The 22,721-nt window shown below is 35.8% G+C and overlaps 1 protein-coding gene across 10 annotated transcripts in view; it reads right to left on the bottom strand.

Moving 5' to 3' along the window:
* The window catches only part of CCDC171 (coiled-coil domain containing 171), a 396,084-nt gene that overhangs the window by 340,260 nt on the left and 33,103 nt on the right, over positions 1-22,721 (bottom strand). For 9 of the 10 annotated variants that reach the window (XR_008661460.1, XR_008661461.1, XM_055302495.1 and 6 more), the window contains 2 exons: positions 18,680-18,870; positions 3,516-3,662 (listed from right to left, as the gene is read on the bottom strand). Coding sequence is in view for 8 of the 10 variants with exons in the window: in XM_055302495.1 (XP_055158470.1) it covers positions 3,516-3,662; positions 18,680-18,870 (338 nt within the window). In the remaining 2 variants the exon portion in view is untranslated. Of the gene's footprint in view, positions 1-3,515; positions 3,663-16,085; positions 16,218-18,679; positions 18,871-22,721 lie in introns of all 10 variants that reach the window. The other variant, XM_055302501.1, reaches the window with a different exon arrangement.

The following is a 22,721-nucleotide window of genomic DNA, read 5'->3' on the forward strand; positions in this document are numbered from 1 at the left end:
TGCGGATCTAGGAAACAGAAGATCCAACACAGGACAATAAAGTCCCAGCTGACAGCTGAGCCATGAGCCATAGGCCTTGAAAGCAATGAAGAGATTGGGCAGGAGAAAGAGTTCCCAAGTAGTATGATAATTTTCTGAGTAAGACCACATAAATTTGCCAAACAGAGCTCTCTGAAGGCTTGATCCATTTGTACTCCCATCAGCAAGGCACAGAAACTCTTAAACTACCCACAGAAACTCTTAAATCACCCTCACCAACACTGGGTGCTATCTTTTTCTTTAAACTTAGTATTATGAGTGTTAGAGCCTTTCTTACATCATAATAAGGTCAAGCATTTTTCATGTGTTTGTTGTGCATCTGAACATCTTTCACTTCTTTGATGTCCTTGGCAGATTTTTTTTCATAAAGGTTTTCTCCTCTTTCTTACCAAATAATAGGGGATTCATATACACAGATATAGAGACACAGATATATTTACCTTGTGCTATAAATATTTTTCTCATTTGTTTGTCTTTTATATTATTTGATGTGGGGAATTTACTTATATAAGACTTTAATTTTTCATAGTCAAAGCTATAAATATTTATGGTTTTGTTCCTCTTTTTATGATTAATAGTAAGTCATACTATAATCAGAGAGAAAAAAACATATTTTTTCTTTATCAGGTTTTAATATTTTTACTCTTTTTAATCCAACTGGATTTTAGAATATAATGTAAGACGGGAATCTAATTTTATTTTGTCCCAAATAGTTAAACCATTGTTTCAACATGACTGACTGACTGAATAATCTGTCCTATTCCCACTGATTTAAAATGGTATCTTCAGGATGCCTGGGTGGCTCAGCGGTTAAGCTGAGCCTTTGGCTCAGGTCCTGATCCTGGGTTCCTGGGATCAGGTCCCGCATCGGGCTCCACAGGGAGCCTGCTTCTCCCTCTGTCTGTCTCTCTGCCTCTCTCTGTGTGTCTCTCATGAATAAATAAAATCTTTAAAAAAAAATAAAATAAAATAAAATTATATCTTCATATACTAGATTTTAGAAATATTCTACAAGTCTACTATTGGCCTTTCAACTCTATACAACTGAAAGTCTGGTCTTAGAGATACCATACTTTTTGGCCACTCAACAATCTCTTTTCCCCTACATAAAAATTTATTTTCTGGGCTTTAATTTTAGTAGAACTGAGAGAGATTCATTTGGTAGCAAAATAAAGCAAACTATTTCTTTCAATCAAATATTTTCTCTTTGAGATTTGAATCCTAAATAAAGTTATAAAAAGAATGATACCAATTATTATTGATAAATTTTAAAAATGAAAATTATTGATACCAATTCATCTTCATTTCATCCATCATTTCTCTTCCCAAGACCTCTGGAGTAGCTCTGGGATTCATTTCTGAGCCTGATTCCCCAGCTTTCATTCTGATTCTGCAAATATGATTCCCATATTCTTCCACTGAATTCCCTATTTAAGTTAATCAAAGTTGGTTTCTGTTGCAAACAACCAAAATACCACAACTAATACATTACTAATGCTTTATAATAGGCATTAACTTCTGATATAGTAAATCTCCACTCATTACTCTTACCAAAATGCTTTAGGGGCACCTGGGTGGCTCAGTCGGTTAAATGTCAACCTCTTGGTTTTGGCTCAGGTTATGATCTCAGGGCCGTGGGATCAAGCCCCAGGTGGGCTCCACACTGAGCCCAGAATCTGCTTGAGATTCTCTGCCTCTCTCTCTGCCCCTCCCCTTGCTAGGGTGCACATATGTGTGCACATGTGCACATAATCTCTCTGCCTCCCTCTTCCAAATAAATAAATAAAATCTTTTTAAAAAGATGTTTTAGGGATGCCTGGGTGGCTCAGCAGTTGAGCGGCTGCCTTCGGCTTAGATCATGATCTGGGGATCCAGGATCAAATCCCACAATGGGCTCCTGCAAGGAGCCTGCTTCTCCCTCTGCCTGTGTCTCTGCCTTTCTCTCTCTCTCTGTGTGTCTCTCATGAATAAATAAATAAACCTTTAAAAAATAATAAAAATTACAAAATAAAAATTTGTTTTAGTCTCTAGTGTAATACCTAGTTTAGTCTTGCACATGAATTTCTGAATCTGTATTCCCAAAATAATTCCAGTGAGTTTTTTATTAGAACTGTTTTAATCCGTAATATAATCTGGGGAGGATTCATATCTTTATAGTGTTGAGTGTCCTCAAAATGTCTCACCATTTTTTTGTAGACTCTCAGTTAAATTTTCATAACTTTTTTAATATGTCTGTAGTTAATTGTATTCCTATTCTTGTCACTGTGGTGAAGAAAATTTTTACATGTTTTATTCCCTGATCATTAATCGTATGTAAGAATGTAAATAAAATTGTTACATATTATTTTCTTCTTGGCCTCCTTACTGAATGTCCTTACTAGTGTCAATAATTTTAAAGTTGATTTTTCTTGACTATTCAATTTATAAATGTATCATCTGAAAATAATAAGAGTCATACCTCCTTCTTTCCAAAAGCTATACTTCTTATTGCTGTTCTGCCATTATATACTTCTCTGGCTAAAATTTCCAGAACAATGTTAAATGACAGCAGTGAGTTTAACTGGAGTACCTCTAACATTTTTATCACTGAATTCTCTCTTTTTTTTTAAAGATTTTATTTATTTATTCATAGAGACACAGGGAGAGAGAGAGGGGGGCAGAGACACAGGCAGAGGGAGAAGCAGATTCCATGTAGGAATTCCAGAGGGCTGCCCGAATTCTCTTTAAAAACGTTTATTTACCTAATAACAACTACAGATTATGTTTAAAATAAAACTTATTTACCTATTGAAATACTTAATTTCCCATAAACAAAAGAAAGTTTAAAAAGAAGAATTAAATAAATTTCTCTAAAAATGAAAGCGACCATCAGTATCATTCTCTCATAAAAATCATATATTTCATTTGTAAGTTGATGCTCCTTTCCCATCTAAAGTCTTACCTGAAAAGCATTCCACAAAATCATGCAGCTAGTACATAATTCAAACTACCAAATTAGTGGGGTGCCTGGGTGGCTCAGCGGTTGAGCATCTGCCTTGGCTCAGGTCATGATCCTGGGGTCCTGGGATCATGTCCCACATCGGGCTCCCCACAGGGAGTCTGCTTCTCCCTCTGCCTATGTCTCTGCCTCTCTGTGTGTGTGTCTCATGAGTAAATAAATAAAATCTTAAAAAAAAAAAAACTACAAAATTAGAATTTAATATTATGTGTACAAAATCCTTTCCTGTGTTGCTTCCTCAACCTTATAATGTAAACAATTACCCTCAAGCTTTCCAAATATTCCATGAGAATTAACTGTTAAAAATGGATAGATTTTAAAAATTAGGGGCAAAATATAATTTACTCAAATATAAAGTTCTCAAAGAAACCAGATATTCAATATAAATAAGTACTGAAAAAATTAGTTTTATGTTTTATGATAGAGTAAAACTTTCTCTGACCTTAAATGACTGTTTTAAAAGAATAAGAAAATATACCTCAAATTCTTTCCTAAGACGTTCTTCTCGTTGAGTGCTAAATTCAAGTTCACTTGTTTGTCGCCGTAAAAGATCAGAGCAGTCCATATGTTCAGCTTCTAATTTTTCTACCTTCTTGTGCATATTTTGTACAGCATTATCTTGCTCCTGGAAAATAATTCGTTTTTGCATCAATGAAGTTTATAAGCCAACAATGACAAAAATGTATCTTATAGAAGACAGTGAGTAACTAAATCTGTGCTTCAACTTAACAAGAGGTTATACAGTTGTCCCTTGAACAACATGAGGGTTAGGGACACCCACCCATGAGCAGTCAAAAAACCTGTGTATAACTTCGACTCCCTGTTTTTCACATTGTCCAAAATCTCCAAAAAATTTTCCAACATATTTATTGAAAAAAAAAAAACACATGTAAGTGGACCCATGCAGTTCAAACCTCTCTTGTTCAAGGATCTCAAAGACATTTGCCCTTTAATGTTTCCAGTAATGTTTCAAAATGTCCAAAAAGCACTGCTGGAGTTTTACAATTTTGGGGTGACTGGCTGGCTCATTGGTAGAACATGAAACTCTTGATCTCGGGGTTGTGAGTTTGAATCCCACACTGGGTGTAGAGATTACTTAAAAATAAAATTGAAAAAAAAGAATTATAGGAGTTTTACAATTTTAAAACTCTGATTAATACATGTTATGTTTGAAAATGTGTCTAGCTTACTATACTTTTGCTAGTTCAATTGACCTCTGAGGGTATTTACATAACGCTGCAGTCCTACTGCTATATATAATGTTCTCCCCCTCACTAAAATTTTAAATTATTTTGTAATACAAATGTACCTGCTCACTTGTGTGATAAGAAGTGATTAGCTTGAATGCCTAATAATGACCCTTGAGAGGTTTTTATGTGAGCTCATGGTACTTTAGCTATGGTTATAGCTCTATAGCTCTTAAAGTTTCATCCACTAGATGGCTGTGTTTCATTTCCTTCAGTTTCCAAGTTTTCCAATCTTTGCTGTATTATTGGAAGAAATAACATCATATAACATCATATAACAACATATAACATCACGTCATCTTCTGCTGAAATCCCTCAATCTTATCTCCCCACAAAACTCAGAAATCAGAGTTGAATGTCATGAAAGTTCAAGCATAAAGTCAACACCCACATCAAAGGTATTTTCTGCAGTAACGTGTCCTGATTTATCATTCCCATTCAGGTCTCTGGCACAGGCTCCTTTCCCAACTTCCTTCACCAGCACAGTCTTATCTAGGGATATACACACAGATAGGGACCCAAAACGGTTCCAGGTATTACTAGTCACTCAAACAGTGTCACCAGAACCTGATTGAGAATGTCACAAGCACCAAATACAACTCTATAGAAGGCTCTAACATGGAAGGCACCTGGCAGTGCAGCCCACAGTCAGAGAATGGAGAATAAAACCTAACGTTAATTCCCTCTCTCCACATCCCCCTCACTCATGAGATTACCACTCGGTAGCCGACTACACATGAACTCAGGAATGATCTTCAGGTAACAGAAACATCTCAATATACAGAAGTTCATCTGCTCACACATTTTCAATCCTTAAACTAACACCACAAAGAGCAAATCTGGGTACAGAGCAAAACTGTGCCAGCATTGCCTATAGTAAGCAGACACCACTCACATTGTTTTAATGACACTCTGGGTTCGGGAATAAATGGTTTTACAAATAGCCATATGTCCTCTAATTTCATCATAATAGGACCTTCATATAAAAAAAGTACTTTTAAGACCATTAAGCACCATCCATGTATAAGATACTACTTTTATTCTGCATGACAGGTCCCCTTCCTCCAAGCAGTCAATAGTGCCAGCATCAACTCAAATTCACTGTCAAATTATGTGCCTCCTGACAGACACATCATCTCCAGCTTTCTATCATCCACGCAAAGTACTATGTATATTTTTAGATGAATAAACAGCAATTTACAAGGTTAATCTCAATGTAAACCAAATAATCTGAAATAAAAACAAAATAAAAACCATAACCAAAAATGCTTGTATCATAGTTGATGGCAATTATTTCAAACAATATTTATTAAATAAAGCAAAAGAAACTGAGTATTCGAGAAGGCTCACGAAATTTATTTATAAGATATGAAAATAAATAAATAAATAAAAATACATCAAAAAATAAGAAGATATGACTTGTGATTCCCATTCTATTGAGAAACAGTACAAAAAATGCAATCATTCCATTACACTAAACAAAAAGCATATGCATCATTCCATGACACTTTTGATTTAATCATATAAAAAAACTGGAAAATCAGTAATGGATCAGTTAGGGCTTATTATATTTATTGGTGAGATTTTAACTTTATGATACTTGACCTATATTAAATGGTACTTACAGTAATGCAGTTTTTAAATAAAAGTCTTTCAAGATGTAGATGAAATGCTGACCTAACAATCCCCGTTTTAATGCAGAGGTCAAGTAGTCACTAATATTAAGCGACAATTACTATATATCCTTGGATATGCATATAAAAACACACACAGTTTTTATGTTAAAAAACTGCCTTCTTCATATAGTGTAGACTTCTTAGGAATTCTATTTACATATTCAAGAAACTTATATTACATAGTTAAGGGATTACATTAACTTAAAATTACATTAATTTTTTTAAAATACTTTATTTATTCATGAGAGACACAGAGAGAGAGGCAGAGACATAGGCAGAGAGAGAAGTAGGCTCCATGCAGGGAGCCTGGTGTGGGACTCGATCCCGAGGACCCCAGGATCACAACCTGAGCCAAAGGCAGATGCTCAACCACAGAGCCACCCAGGTGCCCACACTGATTAATTTTCCAATGTTGAACTCACCTGGTATTTATTGTATAAAGGCTTTTTATATTATACCTTTTTTATATTTTGCTACATTGAGTTGGCTAATATTTTATATAATACTTCTGTATGTTTATTCATTAGTGAGATTAGCTATAATTATCTTTTCTTCTAGTCTTGTCAATTTAGCATCAAGATTTATCAGTTTAGCATGTCATCAAGATTCTTCCATTATAAGTGGCACCTGAATGGCAGAGTTGGTGAGGCGTCTGAATCTTGGTTTTGGCTGGGGTGGTGGTCTCAGGTTCCTGGGACTGGCCCCACATCAGGCTCTGGGCTGAGCGTGGAGTCTGCTTGGGATTCTCCCTCTCCCTCTGCCCCTCCCACTTGTGCTTGCTTGCTCTCTCCCTCTCTCTCAAACAGATAAATCTTTAAAAAAAAAAAAAAAAGATTTTTCCATTCTCTGGCAGTTTAAGAAAATTATCTGCTCTTTGCATGTTTTTTTGTTCATTGCTGAAGCAATAAGGGCCTGGAATTTTGATACCGACTCTTTTAGTTTTTCTATTTTCTACTTCTTCTTAGGTTAGTTGGGGCAGATAGGAGGTTTATATACATACCTGTTTCAAATATCCAGCCAAGTAGCCCTACACTGAAGATCACAGTTGAAAGAGCAAACTCAAACACTCAAGCTCCTAATAAGCCTTTTAGTCCTCAACTCTCAAACATAAGAAAAAGAGGTATTTTGAGGGAAAAAAAACAACATAAAAGATGAAATCTAAATCAAGGCGGAAGAGGAAAAACAGCCTCAAAGAAACACATAATAAAGAGAATAAACCTTCAAAATATCTTTTGAGAACAGAAGCAATTTCAGAATTGCAAAGTAAGGACAACCAAAAATTCTTTTTTCCATAAAAGCATGAAGAACACTGGCAAAAAATGTCAAAATCAAATTTTTTATAAGTGGAAATTCACCATAGGCTTGTAATAATCTTATCAATAAGGACTTATTCAAGTAAATCAGCTGAAATCTCTGTAACAATGGTGAGCTTTTTGGCATTTTAACTTGCCCTAAATCCATGGCCCTTCCCATCAGTTACTGATAGCCTTGAAAATCAATACTGTTAATAGAGCCAAGACATGACAACAACCTAAATGTCCATCAGCGGATGAATGAATAAACAAAATGTGATACACACACACACATATATACACACTCATACACATATACATAGTAGAGTATTATTCAACCATAAAAAAAGAAGGAAATCCTGCCATTTGGGACAACATAGATGCACCCTGAGGGCATTATGCTAAGTGAAATAAATCAGATAAATAAATACTGTATAATCTCACTTATATGTGGAATGAAAATAAACCAAACTCCCAGAAACAGATCAGATTGGTGATTGCCAAGGTGGAGGATGGAGAATGGGAGAAATAAGTGGAGGAAGTCAAAAGTTATAAAATAGTAAGTTCTGGGAGTACAGCATGGTGACTCTAGTTAACAACACTGTGTTGTACATTTGAAAGTTGCTAAGGGAATAAATCTTAAAAGTTCTCATCTCGGGACGCCTGGGTGGCTCAGCGGTTGAGTGTCTGCATTTGGCTCAGGGCGTGATCCTGGAATTCCAGGACTGAGTTCCGCATCGGGTTTCCTGCATGGAGCCTGCTTCTCCCTCTGCCAGTGTCTCTGCCTCTGTGTGTGTGTGTCTCTCAGGAATAAATCAATAAAACCTTAAAAAAAAAAATTCTCATCTCAAGAAAAAGTTGTAACTATGTGTCAAGAGTCTACTATAAAAAAAAAAAAAGTATAGTCAAAGAAGTAGCAAGAGCTCTTCAAAAATAACTCAAAAGAGGGCAGCCCAGGTGGCTCAGCCGTTTAGCACTGCCTTCAGCCCAGGGCCTGATCCTGGAGACCCAGGATTGAGTCCCATGTCCGGCTCCCTGCATGGAGCCTGCTTCTCCCTCAGCCTGTGTCTCTGTCTCCATCTCTCTGTCACTCATGAATGGATAAATACTTTTTTATTTTTTATTTTTTTTAAAGATTTTATTTATTTATTTATTCATGACAGACACAGAGAGAGAGGCAGAGACACAGGCAGAGGGAGAAGCAGGCACCGTGCATGGAGCCCGACGTGGGACTCGATCCAGGGTCTCCAGGATCACACCCCGGGCCAAAGGAAGCGCTGTCGAGCCACTGGGGCTGCCCGAATAAATACTTTTTAAAAAAATAATAATAAATAACCCAAAAGAAAAAATGAAAATTCAGTAGAAAAGTTACAATATAATGCTGAAGAAATCCTTCAGGAAATAGAACAAAAATATAAAGAGATAGAAAACAGAAAAAATTAAGGATATCCACTTTATGCCAAATAGACCTTAAAATCAATTCAATTCTGATCAAAGTTTCACCAAGTTTCCTTGGTGGAATATTACAAGCTAAACGTCAAACTCACATGGGAGATTAAAGGCTAAGAAAAAAATATTCCCTCATAAAAAAATATTAAGAACATGGAGAGGGGAACTTGCCCTACCAGTTATCAAGACTTATTCTAAAGCCATGGTAAATAAAACAATTCAATATTGACTCATAAATAGATAAGTATATAAGCAAAACAGAACACAGCGCTCAGGAACTAAACCTTAGATAGAAAGGAACTTGGACGGAGACAACACTATAAATCAGTAAGTGGTGACAGAACAGACAGTTGAATAGCTGGTATAGGGGCATTTGGTTATCCATTTGAAAAAAAAATAAAATTAGATCTCCTCATGCTATGTATAGAAAAAAAATATACATTCTCTTTACGACTTTAGGTTAAGACATAAAAGACACTATTAATAAAAAAAGAGTGATAAATTCAACTACGCTAAAATTTAAAATGGCACATCAAATCCAATATAATTGTCTCCATGTTTACAATGAGGATATAACTAGCCAAGGATTAGCAACCAAATATATTAAAAGCTCCTATAAATCAATAAAAATATACAAACAATCCAAAAGGAGAAAGTAAAAGTATAAACTGGCAATTCACAGAAGAAGAAACATGAATGGCCAATAAATACAACATGCTCAATGTCAGAGAAATAGAAATTTAAGCAAAAATGAGATATAATTTCACAAACATCCTATTGCAAAAGAAATTAAGTCTGAAAAATACCAAGTATTCAAGAAATTGTTAAGAGAAGAGGAACTCTTCTTTTGAATTGGCATACCATGTGGGAGAACAATTTGGCATATATTTTACCTCTAAATAATTGCATATACACAAACTACATACCTACATAAACAAAAATATTCAATATTCATGAAAGCACTGTATGTGATAATTAAAAGCTGGGAAGAATTTAAATCTCAATCAATCCAGTAATGGAAAATAATTATGAGATACACATAGAATAAAATACCATACATCAGTTAAATTGAATAAACCAGAGCCAGTTTATTAACTTGGAAAAAAATCTCAAAAACACTAGTGAGAAAGACAAGTTGAACAAAGATTAATATATTATGATACTCTATGTATATTTTTAAAACACAAAAAAATACCAAAATAATGTGATACATGGTCAATGTATACAGACAGAAAATTAAACACTGACTTCTTAAGTCAATCGGAGAAGGAAAAACAGTGTATGTTCTCATTCATTTGGGGAATATGAATAACAGTGAAAGGGAATATAAGAGAAGGGAGAAGAAATGTGTGAGAAATATCAGAAAGGGAGACAGAACATAAAGACTTCTAACTCTGGGAAATGAACTAGGGGTAGTGGAGGGGGAGGAGGGCGGGGGGTGGGGGTGAATGGGTGATGGGCACTGAGGGGTACACTTGACGGGATGAGCACTGGGTGTTATTCTGTATGTGGGTAAATTGAACACCAATAAAAATTAATTTATAGGGAAAAAAACAAAAAAAAACAACAAAAAAAAACACTGAGTTCAGAATAATGGTTATCTTTTGGGAATGGGGTGATGGTGGGATGATAAAGTGATTCAGAATAGTCACTCTTAAATAATATAACAATTTATTGCTTGTCTGTTTTTAATGCTGAGACAAATATGACAAACACATGACCTAGATGGTAAATATTAGATATATTAACAATATTGGGACACCTGGGTGGCTCAGCAGTTGAGCTTCTGCCTTCGGCTAAGGGCATAATCCTGGGTCTGGGGAATCAAGTCCCGCATCTGACTCCCTGCAAGGAGCCGGTGTCCCCCTCTGCCTATGTCTCTGCTTCTCTCTGTGTGTCTCTCATGAACAAATAAATAAAATCTTTAGGTATATTAATGGTATTGGTACGTTATACTAGGTACTGGTTGTATCAGTCCCTGTCATTTTCTGTATGTTCAAATATTCATCTTATATTTGTGGTTTTATCAACACAATCTAAGTCTGGGGTATATTATAACATACAAGAAAATTCCAAAAGAGCTATAAAATAATACATGCAGTTACATGTCAAGATTAATTTGCCTCTTTGCCAATAAAATTTTTAAATTTTTATCACAGAATTTATCTTCTTTTTTTTTTTTAAAGATTTTTTTTTTTTTTTAATTCATGAGAGACAGAGAGAGGCAGAGACACAGGCAGAGGGAGAAGCAGTTCCTTGAGGGGAGCCTAATGAGGGACTTGATCCCAGGACTCCAGGATCACGACCTGAGCTAAAGGCAGATGCTCAACTCCTGAGCCACTCAGGTGCCCCAGAATTTATCTTCTAATAAAACAAAAAGCTACCAGGATCCTTATAGTGAAAATGTAAGTGTCATATGTGTATGAGTGTGTGTGTAAATAAAATCATATTAAGGACGATGGAAAGTGAGGGCGTTCTTCTTTTGTCCACTAGAGGGAGGTGTTGAACTTTTTAATATTTTATTTATTTATTCACTAAAGACAGAGAGAGGTAGAGGCAGAGACAGAGAGAGAAGCAGGCTCCTTGCAGGGAGCCTGATATGGAACTTGATCCCAGGAACGCAGGATCATGACCTGAGCCAAAGGCAGACGCTCAACCACTAAGCCACCCAGGCGTCCCGAACTTAAAATATTTTAAAATGAGGCATTTTTTTGAACTGATATTTACCATTATAGGAAACCACATTGTGCTACTAGAAAACTTGCTTTCTGTCCACATACTTCAGAAACATAGCCCCAAAACTAAATTTTTTTGAATATCCTCATATAAACATTTCTCAGACTCCAAAATATGGTTTCAGGTCTAAAGAATTATAAAAATATAATTAGAAACATACCAGAGCTAAGGTACTCCTCCTTCTTACCTGATGAAATATATCAATGTAGCTAGTTACCACACCTCAACCTAGTACCTGCTTATCTCCTGAAATCCCCAAAGCCAGCACAGTTCTACAATCAGAAATAATGTTTGCAGTCATAGAGTATAAACTGGTATTAACTTTATGTAATACTGATCATAATTATAAATACATAAGCTTGCAGACCAAGCAGTGATACTTTTAGGCATTTACATAATTCAGTTACTTGTACAACAGCTCAAAGATATGGCCAGGAATGTCAATGAATCATTTTTTCCTTTTTTTTTTTTTTAATTTCTCTCTCCCTCTCTTTTTTTTTTTTTTAATTTTTATTTATTTATGATAGTCAGAGAGAGAGAGAGAGGCAGAGACATAGGCAGAGGAAGAAGCAGGCTCCATGCACGGGGAGCCCGACATGGGACTCGATCCCAGGTCTCCAGGATCGCGCCCTGGGCCAAAGGCAGGCGCTAAACCGCTGCGCCACCCAGGGATCCCACCCTCTCTTTTTTTAAGTAAGCTCTGTGCACAATGTAAGGCTTGAACTCACAACCCCAAACTCAAGAGTCACAAGCTCTATGGACTGAGCCAACCAGGCTCTCCAAATCTTAGTTACAGCAAAAAATTTTTGAAGGAAATAAAATGTCTTCAATAAGGGATTCCTTAATATATGTTGGGAACATCCGCATGGCAGAAAACCATATAAATGCTACAAGAATAATACAAGGATATTAAAAGATGGACACCAAGCATACTGAGGGATATAATTCCATTTACATAATACAATGATAAAATGTTCATATACCTTTAGATAAGGAGTGGGATTTGGTGGGGGAGGGAGTCATAAGACCTTCACTTTTGTTTTTGAATTTCCCTAAATTAGGGCATTTTTTACAATAAGCACAATAGATAGCAATTTTATAAATTGAATATAAAGCTATTTCCTGTTTAGAAAAAAACAGGCAGGACCAGTGCCAGAGTCACTGTCTATGCTGCTTGCTTACACAGGGCACCACTGGGCAGTTGCCTAGGAAACTACAAAGAAATGCTCCTTGCTGCTCTAGATCATTTCAACCAAACTTCTAAAACACTTCCTTTCCATGCAGCTTCTTCCAGGCTGTCCCGAGATCACAACCATGCCTACCAGATCAATCTTTCACATGTTGCCCTCCAATCCAACATACACTGCCTACTGATACCTAAGCCTGCTCTGATACCTTTACTGCCTCCCTGTTCTTCTTCTGCTTTAGTGTATGTTATTATTTTCAATCTACATTTCTCAGGCATCTTGCCATTACAAACTCTCTCATTCCTTATCACTAGATGTTTAAATTAAATTTAGTCAACGAGGGATCCCTGGGTGGCGCAGCGGTCTGGCGCCTGCCTTTGGCCCAGGGCGTGATCCTGGAGACCCGGGATCGAATCCCATGTCGGGCTCCCGGTGCATGGAGCCTGCTTCTCCCTCTGCCTATGTCTCTGCCTCTCTCTCTCTCTCTCTCTCTGTGACTATCATAAATAAATAAATTTAAAAAAAAATAAAAAATAAAAAAAAAAATTTAGTCAACGAAGGAAGAAAGGATCATTTTATTCCCTGGTTGAGTTACAGAATTTGAGAAACAAGATAAATACGAAAAAATACATATCTTCTAAATGTTTTCAATCCTATTGATAAATTATACATTGAAATGAACTGGAAAAGTGACAAAGAAAAGGGCATGGCCATTTAAAACAACCCTTTACTGCTGCATGTCCCACACTATCTACAATAGAAAAGCTTGTGACAAATAAGCATCTTCAAAGTTCCCATTGCTAGAGGAGGAATGAAGAAATAATAGATAAAAACATAACAAATGGCCATTTTAAATTAAAAATTTTAATGGAGATTAAAAAATTTTTAAATAAGAATATATATTTCAAAATCAGTACAAATACTTCGTTTTTAAATTAAATTGGCTTTGGCTTGTTTGGGAGTTTCTTGGGGGAAGCTTTGATTTGTTTTGAGATTTCAAATAATGCTAAAGAGGGACGTGGAGTTTTTATGTTTATCAAAAGAGGACATGCATTAAAAAAAAATGAGAAATGCCTTTTTAAAATGAGGTAACTGCACTAGAGTTCCCATTAATATTCCAGAGAAGTACACCTCTATTTAGCGTTTCAATTACTAGGAAAGAGACATGGCATAAAATTAAGATTTTTTTTTTTTATAGTGGGACTGAATTCTAAAGCCCAGATGAAAGAAATACTACACCTGCTTTGTCTGTTAAAGATGGGGTTTCACTTAGAAGGTGTTTTTTTTTTTTTAACTTATTTTAAAAACTGAATTCCCTTAGAGAGTAGCACAAAGAGAATGCTATCCCATACTAACACCTAATTATAGGATGGAAACCTACACCCATCAACAGCAAATAGGGAAGTGAATTTCAATCTATCCCTCAAGTTATTTAAAAAAAGACTTTTAAAAATATGAACAGTTGCTTAAACTTGCTTTAAAAAGAAAAAAGTTTTCTTTTGTTAATGTTAAAAGGATGAGAAACTAAGAGTCTGAGCTCTGACCATTTAAGCTACAAAATACAATAAAATGTATCTTATGCTAATACTATACTGCATGTTAACTAATTGGAATTTAAATAAAAACTTTTAAAATTTTTATCTTACAAAAAAATGTTGTAATTAAGGAGTATGTTCTCTATTCTTTCCCATGCATAATAACTAAAGACCGATACTGGGGCACCTGGCTGGCCTAGACAGTGGAGAATGGGACTCCATCTCAGGGTTGAATTTGAGCCCCATGTTGAGTATAGAGATCCCTTAAAAAAAATTTTAAAAATCTTAAAAAAAAGAAGGCTGATACATTATACTTTTGGTACTTTATAATATAAAGTCTGTTATAACCACACGCATTTCATCTGAGGTTCATAGGATTGACCAAGAAACTGCATCTAAAAATCATGTCATCCACACATTTAAATATAAAGTTCTCTGAATCATATTCTGCAAGTTTCAGCCTTATGATTGGTGGCACTTTAGATTTATGAGTGTTTCGAAATGAAGAGATTATTTTCATTTACTTATTTTGTTTGTTTCAGGTAGCCTTTTAGACAATTATAAAAAACAGGTCAAATGTCATCTGCTCTGTGATGGTTTCCCCAATCTCCTAGGCAGTTAATTTCTCTTTCACGATCCCACACCACAGTATTTTGTCAAAAATTTTATTATATTTCAACATATTTTTTCTCTTTCATGTCTCTGTTTTAAGATCCTCTAGGACAGAAATTATATCTTAATCAATTCTGTAACCTCAGTACCCATAGCAGAAACTCAGGGAGGGAGAGGGAAGGGAAGGACGGACACAAATTACAAACAGACTCTAAGAATACCAAGAGGTCTAAAGAATGATTGTAATGTCTTTCCAGATTCTATAGATTGAGTTACTGGTAAGAAAAGCATTGTCCAAGACCAAAGGTTTGGGAAAGCTGTGGATATGTTGGTATTTTGAATACTTACATATACAACAAATTCATTATTTCCACGGTTTACTGCCAGTTTTCACTCTTAAAGAAATAAGGTGGCTCTCCTCTGCATGTTTTTGGCTGCCTTTGTCTTGCAGAATTGTTTCTAACACAAAACTACTCCAAAATTTATTTTAGATAGATATTATTCATTCTGTGAAGAATATGTATCTTGGCTATCTACAAAGACTATGTATTTCAACTTGTCATTTTGTACAGAGAAAATGTCTAATCACAAAATAAGTAATAGAAGAAATTATGGAGATTTCTTTTAAATTTTAAGTTAGTTGGTCAGTGAATTAACAGTTCAAATTTCTCTTATCTCTCTTTCAAAATACATACAATCTCCTGAAAAACAATGCACAGTACATCAAAGTGAGAATCTGGTGACCTGTAGTCTTCTCCCACATTAATTACTCAGTCTATGATCTGAGTACATCATAAACCTCCATCTGCTCATCTACAATGGGGGTTGGATATAGTCAGTTATTTTCCAACCTATTTGAAGCCTTGGAGATTCTTTGTGTTGGGGGAAAGGAGGAAATAGAACACAATTAAGAATTTCCTCTCTTAAAAAAAGTTGAAAAATCACTATGCTGTATTAATTTATAAGCATTATTTAATATCTAAAGACCAATTATTCTATTTGTTTAGGCTATTAAAGACTGTGAACGGTCTCATACTTTAAACCGGAAAAATAAAATACCAAATGCATGCATGTACTTCCCAAAATCAAATAATTTATGCAATGGAAGTCACCCAATTCTAATTCTAATAGTATCTGCTCACAACAGTTGCCCATATTGTCATGTAACCACAAATGAAACATGGCCTTTCAGAGATCAAAGACTAGGAGTCATTTTTGCATTGAGTAAGCTAGCCAATTATTACACTAATGTAATTTTTAGTATCATAAGCATTAAAAAGACATATTTAAGGAACTGAATTATTTTTAAAATACCTGCACTATAAATTGTAACTCTCTTCTTTCTGCATCCCATTGTTCTGCTTGTAATCTAAACTCCTCCAGTGCTGTCTCCCTGATATGAGACTCCATCTCATTCTTCTCCTGCTGATGTTTTTCCAATGCTTCCTTTATATGAATAAAATCTTGCTTTACTATTAGATCAGTGAACATCATCTTTCTTCCTTCATCCCCAATTCAAGTGTACAAAGGACTCTCTTTACCTATAGATGGCTAAAACTCATAATTTATGTTAAAATCATTAATAGAACTCTATTATATTTTGATCATCAGCATGCAGATTACATGTAGTCTACATGTAAAGTAGGTAACATAGAAAGTTCTAATTACCTATGAACAAACTGGATTATCCCTGATAATTTACATATAAAACTCAGAGAGTGCATTGTATTTACCAAAGGTGATAAGAAAGAAATTTTTTTTTTAATTTTTATTTGTTTATGATAGTCACACAGAGAGAGAGACAGAGGCAGAGACATAGGCAGAGGGAGAAGCAGGCTCCATGCACCGGGAGCCCGATGTGGGATTTGATCCCGGGTCTCCAGGATCGCGCCCTGGGCCAAAGGCAGGCGCTAAACCACGGTGCCACCCAGGGATCCCCTGCGCCACGCAGGGATCCCGATAAGGAAGGAGTCTTGTGCAACAAATCAGGATAAAAAAATGCTAGAATGTCAATAATTTAAAAAGTTAAAAATTTTTTGAAGGTTTGGACTTTAGTAACTAATTTCTAATTCTACAGATAATACTTCCAAAAAGCTTTTTTGGGCTGTTTTCTTAGTTGTACTGCATTTACAAGATCTAACACTTGGTTCAAACTCTTAAAAATATAAAATGCAGGGATGCCTGGGTGGCTCAGTCAGTTAAGCATCTGCCTTTGGTTCAGGTCATGATCCTAGGGTCCTGGGATCAAGTCCCAGGTCCCCACATAGGACTTCCTGCTTAGCCAAGAGCCAGCTTCTCCTTTTCTCTTTGCCTCTCCCCCTGCTTGTGCTCTCTCACTCTCTCCCTGTCAAATAAATAAATAAAATCTTAAAAATATGTATATAAAATATAGGTTCCCCAAGAAGCCCAATTTAAAACTAAGTTTCCATTATTAACACAAGATTGTGTGGTTGATAGAGAAGGGAGAGCCTTCTGTATCCATATAAACAGTAGCAGTGATCTGCATAGTAAAGATTACCCTTAGAACTTTCACTAATGGAAAGTCATCACAAAAGTCCCCTCCAGCTAGTGTGACTCCTATTCAACCCCAAATTCCCCCAAAGTCTGTGCAGATCAGCTCAAAGTCAGTAGCATAAAATCAAGTAGCTGAGTAAGATCACAGAAAGATCTTATAATCTGAAATGCAGCCTGACTGACTGATTATAAGGAGCTGCTGCCATTATGCTTCTTTCCCCTTAGTTCTAGACATTTCACATGAGGAAGGTTATACACGGCCCCTCAGGGACCTGGGGAACCTAAACTCCCCCCATTCACATACTAAGGAAGCCCCTGTACACACCAGGCATTGTTAGAGGATCTAGGAACATAACGCTAAAGAGACAAATTGTCTGACGTGGAGGAAATCAGATCTGCTGACAATGCCATGGAACCTTGTAGTGTAACTTTTACATTTAGTAAATGCTTGTGTAAAATTACTTTCAATAAAGAGTTATTTCTCCAGAATTCTGGAAAGCCATTTACACTAGTGGTAAATGTAAAGCATTTCTATTACTTTGTTTTTTATTTAAATTGGTGCTTCAAAAAAAAATGACAAATATAGGCAATTCAAAATCTATCTTTTAAGGGGCTGGCAACTTCAACCTTAAATCATACTTTTACTTTAGAGAGTTAAAAAAACAAAAACAAAAAATTGGAAGATAAATAGTTCAAATAATTTCAGTAAAAGGTCATGAAATATTTGGTCATGTCTGTATAAAATATACTCTACATAGAAAATGAAGTTTATATCAGATATATAAATTTTCTTGTATTTATTGCATATTCAGACCAAAGTCGAGAGCCCATATTTCAAAACTTCCAAATTTTCCTACTGCTGCACCTAAAGGACAGGAGGTTCTCATCTTCTTATACTCCCACACAAGTAAGTTCCTTTAGTTTGATCAGAAATCTCAAACTGTTTCTCACAAAAGAAAACAACATACAAATTAATATATTGCTAAAGCAATTTACAAAAAACACACTTAAAAATGCCCCTGAAAGGAAAGAAAAGAGGAAGAAAGGGAGGTAGATAGGAGGAAATCAGATTTTCTTGATTTTTGGTAGATATTTCCCTTCCCAAGGATAATTTCAAATAAATGTGTAACATATCTCAATGATTCTAGAAAAATTCCTTTATAAAAATAATTTACCTGGAGGTGCCTGGATGGCTTAGCCAGTTGACTGTCAGACACCTGGTTTCAGCTCAGGTTGTGATCTTGGGGTTCTGGGTTAGAGCTCAGTAGGAAGTCAGCGTGAGGTTCTCTCTCTCCCTTGCCCTCTGCCCCTCCCCCACCCCAGTTTGTGCACATGTGCCTGCTCTCTTTCTCTTTCTCCAAAGTGAATAAATAAATCTTTAAAAAATAATGTACCTGTAGGGTTTTCTCTAGCCTGCTTTTTTCTTTCATAAGTAAATCATATTCTCGATTGCAATTTTGAATTATATTGTCTCTTTCCTCCAAATCATGTTCAAATTTTCTGCATTCTTCTTTCCACTTCAGCTGGGAAGTCTGGAATGCCTTCTCGATCTCATTTGACTTTCCTTGAAGTTCTGCATTCTGAGCTATTAAAATATGAAAGAATAATAGTTATATTTACAACCACAAATGAAGTCCCTAGAAGTTCATACACCTAGGAATCGGAGTTGATTTTATATCCATATACAGTATGTACTTAGAACAAAACATTTAACCACTTTGCCTCAGTTAGCTCTTGAAAAACTCACTGTTCTATCTAGAACAGTCTACTCTCTAATTTCTCATCTTTTCTTTGCTTTCAGACAAAGGTAATTTTGACATGAAATCGAACAACATATTCCTAGAGGCATGCCCAAGTTTAAGTGCACCTCTAGCACCAGCTGCAATTCTACTATTTTTTCTCCTATTCAAGAAAATAAATCAAATGTGCATTTTTTAAACTGTGACATATAGGGCTTTTTTTTCCTTTATTTTTTAATAAAGTATTTATTTGAGAGAGAGAGCACGAAAGAGCACAAACAGAGGGAAGGGCAGAGGGAGAGGGAGAAGCAGGCTCGCTGGTGAGCAGGGAGTGCGATGTGGGGCTCAATCCCAGGAACCCAGGATCCTGACCTGAGCCGAAGGCAAATGCTTAGCTGACTGAGCCCCCCAGGAGCCACTGCAGGGGTACTTTTTAAAAAGACCTAATAGATTACAGATTTTGATATTCCACTACTGGCAACAACTTAGTTGTGACATTTACACATGAAGCTGTCACAAAATTGAAATTGGGAACTACTGTTTCACAACCCTTAGAACTATAGCTACTGACTCCACCAAGGTTCGGCTCAACTCACCTCTTATTCGAGTATTACCTCAACAATAACTAACACATCTCAACTCACTATGGCTGCTGCTCTATTTCAGAATCTAGAAACGATGCAATGAAACACTCACAGGTCTGGCTCCATCACCTACCACCTGATTAAACTTCTCGGACTCTTAACCCTTAATGGGAGTAAAATGCCTCCTTGCTAAGCTGTTGTGAAGATAAAATGAGGAAATATATACAAACACACTTGTTAAACAAACCAAAATAGAAAAAAAAAGTCATAGTTAACAGTATTATTTTTAAATTATATCTGTGTTAAAACCACGATGAGATTCCATCCCACACCAGTCAGAATGGCTAAAATTAACAAGTCAGGAAACAAAAGATGTTGGCCAGGATGCAGAGAAAGGGGAACCCTCATACACTGCTGGTGAGAATGCAAACTGGAGCAGCCACTGTGGAAAACAGTATGGAGGTTCCTCAAAAAGTTAAAAATAGAGCTATTCCACAACCCAGTAATTGCACTACTAGGTATTTATTCAAAGAATACAAATATAGTGATTCAAAGGGGCACATGAACCCCAAAGTTTATAGCAGCAATGTCCACAATAGTCAAACCATGGAAAGAGCCCAGATGTCCATCAACAGATGAATGGATAAAGAAGATGTGTTATATATATTCAATGGAATATTACTCAACCATCAAAATAATGAAATCTTGCCATTTGCAATGACATGCATGGAACTAGAGGATATTATACTAAGTGAAATAAGTCAGTCAGAGAAAGACATATATCATATGATTTCACTCATATGTGGAATATGAGAAACAAAACAGATGAACATAGAGAAAGGGTGGGAAAAATAAAATAAGATGAAATCAGAGAGAGAGATAAACCATAAAGAGACTCTTCGCTATAGGAAACAAACTGAGGGTTACTGGAGGGGAGGTAAGTGAGGGGATTGGGTAACTGGGTGATGAGAATTAAGTAGAGCACTTGTGATGAGCACTGGGTGTTATATGCAACTGATGAATCACTAAACTCTTCCTCTGAAACTTAAGTAAATAAACAAATAAACCATGTTTGTGTTTCAAATGGATCATATATTCAAAAGATTCAAAATTTGAAGGTATAAAAGGCACAAAAAGTCTCCTCTCCAATCCAGTTACTATCTCTACATGAGATTATTCCATGGTCTAGTATCCAGACTGTAGGCAAGAAATTTAAGGTCATTTTGGTTCCCATTCCTTTGCATATGGTCTATTTTTTCTTTTTGTGCCTTTTGTGTCTTTCTTTTCTCTTTGAAAAAATTTAGGATCTTCACTTTGTCTCCATTCTTCTGAAATTGCATAATAAGCTTTGCCTTCGGGTGGGTCTATTTCTTGTCATAGTGGTGAATGTTCAATGGGCCCTTTCAATCTGGCAACTCATAACCTTTAGTTCTGAGATGATTTCTTAAATAATTTCATTAATGATTTATCCCTCCCTATTTTCTCCCTTATCTCTTCTTTCAATATTACCCTATTATTCAGGTTGACCCTCAAATTTTCTTGCCTATTCTCTCCTATTTTTCCACCTCTGTCTTTTTTTACTCTGATTTCTGGGTGATTTCTTTCATCTTCATCTATCAATGCTTCTGTTGACACTTGTCATTCCTGATTTCACATTTTTTATTTCTAAGAGCTTTCCCTTCTTTTTAATAACATCTGGTTCTTACATCATAGATGGAATATATTTTCTTTCAGCTCTTAAGATATTAATGTTACTTATTAAATCTTCTCCTCAGAGTTTCTGATTCTTCCTAATTATTTTGTTTCTCTCCATTTTAGAGGCTCTCCCCAAGCATCTGCTAATTCTTGGTTGTCTTCTCTCAACTAGGGTAACTGTAATGGTGACACAGTTACATACCTACCCATATACCCACCACCTAGATTCTGAACTTCAGGATAGGGCTTGATAACCATAGTCCTTTACTGGAGGAGGATCTGGTTGGGTCATTTATTAGGAAACTCCCGATATCAATATCATTAGGTTTTTCCTCTTGGTTTGGTCAGATGAATAGAAGAGTCTACCAAGCTCCCACATGGATATAGAAATCTGGGTGCTAGCTTTTGGAGAAATCAACAGAAAAAGGAGGCCAGAAGAAATAGTTTCTCAATATTCAGCATTGAGTATGCTATATTCCTGTTCTTGCTAGTCTGGAGACCCTGTATTTTATTATTTCCAGAGATTAAGCCACCCAACTCCCAGCTCCCTCTAGAAAGTGAGAGCAATCCCAGGGCAGCATGCTCTTGGGAAGGAGATCTAAGAACCTATTTGCCTCTAGAACAAAGAGCTTTCATTTAACCCTCTTTATTTTACCTACTACTGTTATTCCAATTCTTAATTCCAGAGGTATCTAGTGCTTCCAGTTCATAAACCTTTTGACTATCTAACAAGTTGTCCACCAACTGTTTATTTTAAAAGAAATTACCAGGTTTTTCCCCAAAGTAATTGTACCATTTACTTTCCCACTTACAAAGTATAAAAGTTCCAGTTGCTCTACATCCTTACTAACATTTGGTATTGACAGTCTTTTCAATTAGCACCATCTAATGGGTACGTAGTAACAGTCACTGTGGTTTTAATTTGCATTTCTCTGAAGACAAGTGAGGTTAAGCATTTTTCATCTCATTAATGGCTATTCTTCTATTTTCCTCTATAAAATGTCTGTGAAAATCATCTGACTTCGAGAAAGTAACTTCCCATCTTTCCTAGACTTCAACCTCCTCATAATTAAATCAAAGTCATTAACTGATATATTTAGTGCCTTTCGATTCTTGCATTGATAAGTTCCAGGTAGTGTTGCGGTTATTAAATACCAGGGGTAATCAAAAATACTTCTAACCCAAGACAGCTGGCCACAACTTGGACCAGATAACCTTTACAATAACTGCAATTTAACATTTGTTTAGTCCCATGTGGTTAACAAAGCACTTTTCATTGTCTCTTCATCCTTAAAACAACCTACATTCAAATATCACTAAGTATGTGGTAAAACCAGGATCTAAATCTAAATCTACTGAATTCAAGTTCAATGTTCTCTTAATTAAAACCTGTTGCCTACAAGAAGGTTCATAGCAAC

This window comes from Nyctereutes procyonoides, unplaced genomic scaffold (genome assembly GCF_905146905.1).
Source record: "Nyctereutes procyonoides isolate TBG_1078 unplaced genomic scaffold, NYPRO_anot_genome, whole genome shotgun sequence".
Lineage (NCBI taxonomy): Eukaryota > Metazoa > Chordata > Mammalia > Carnivora > Canidae > Nyctereutes > Nyctereutes procyonoides.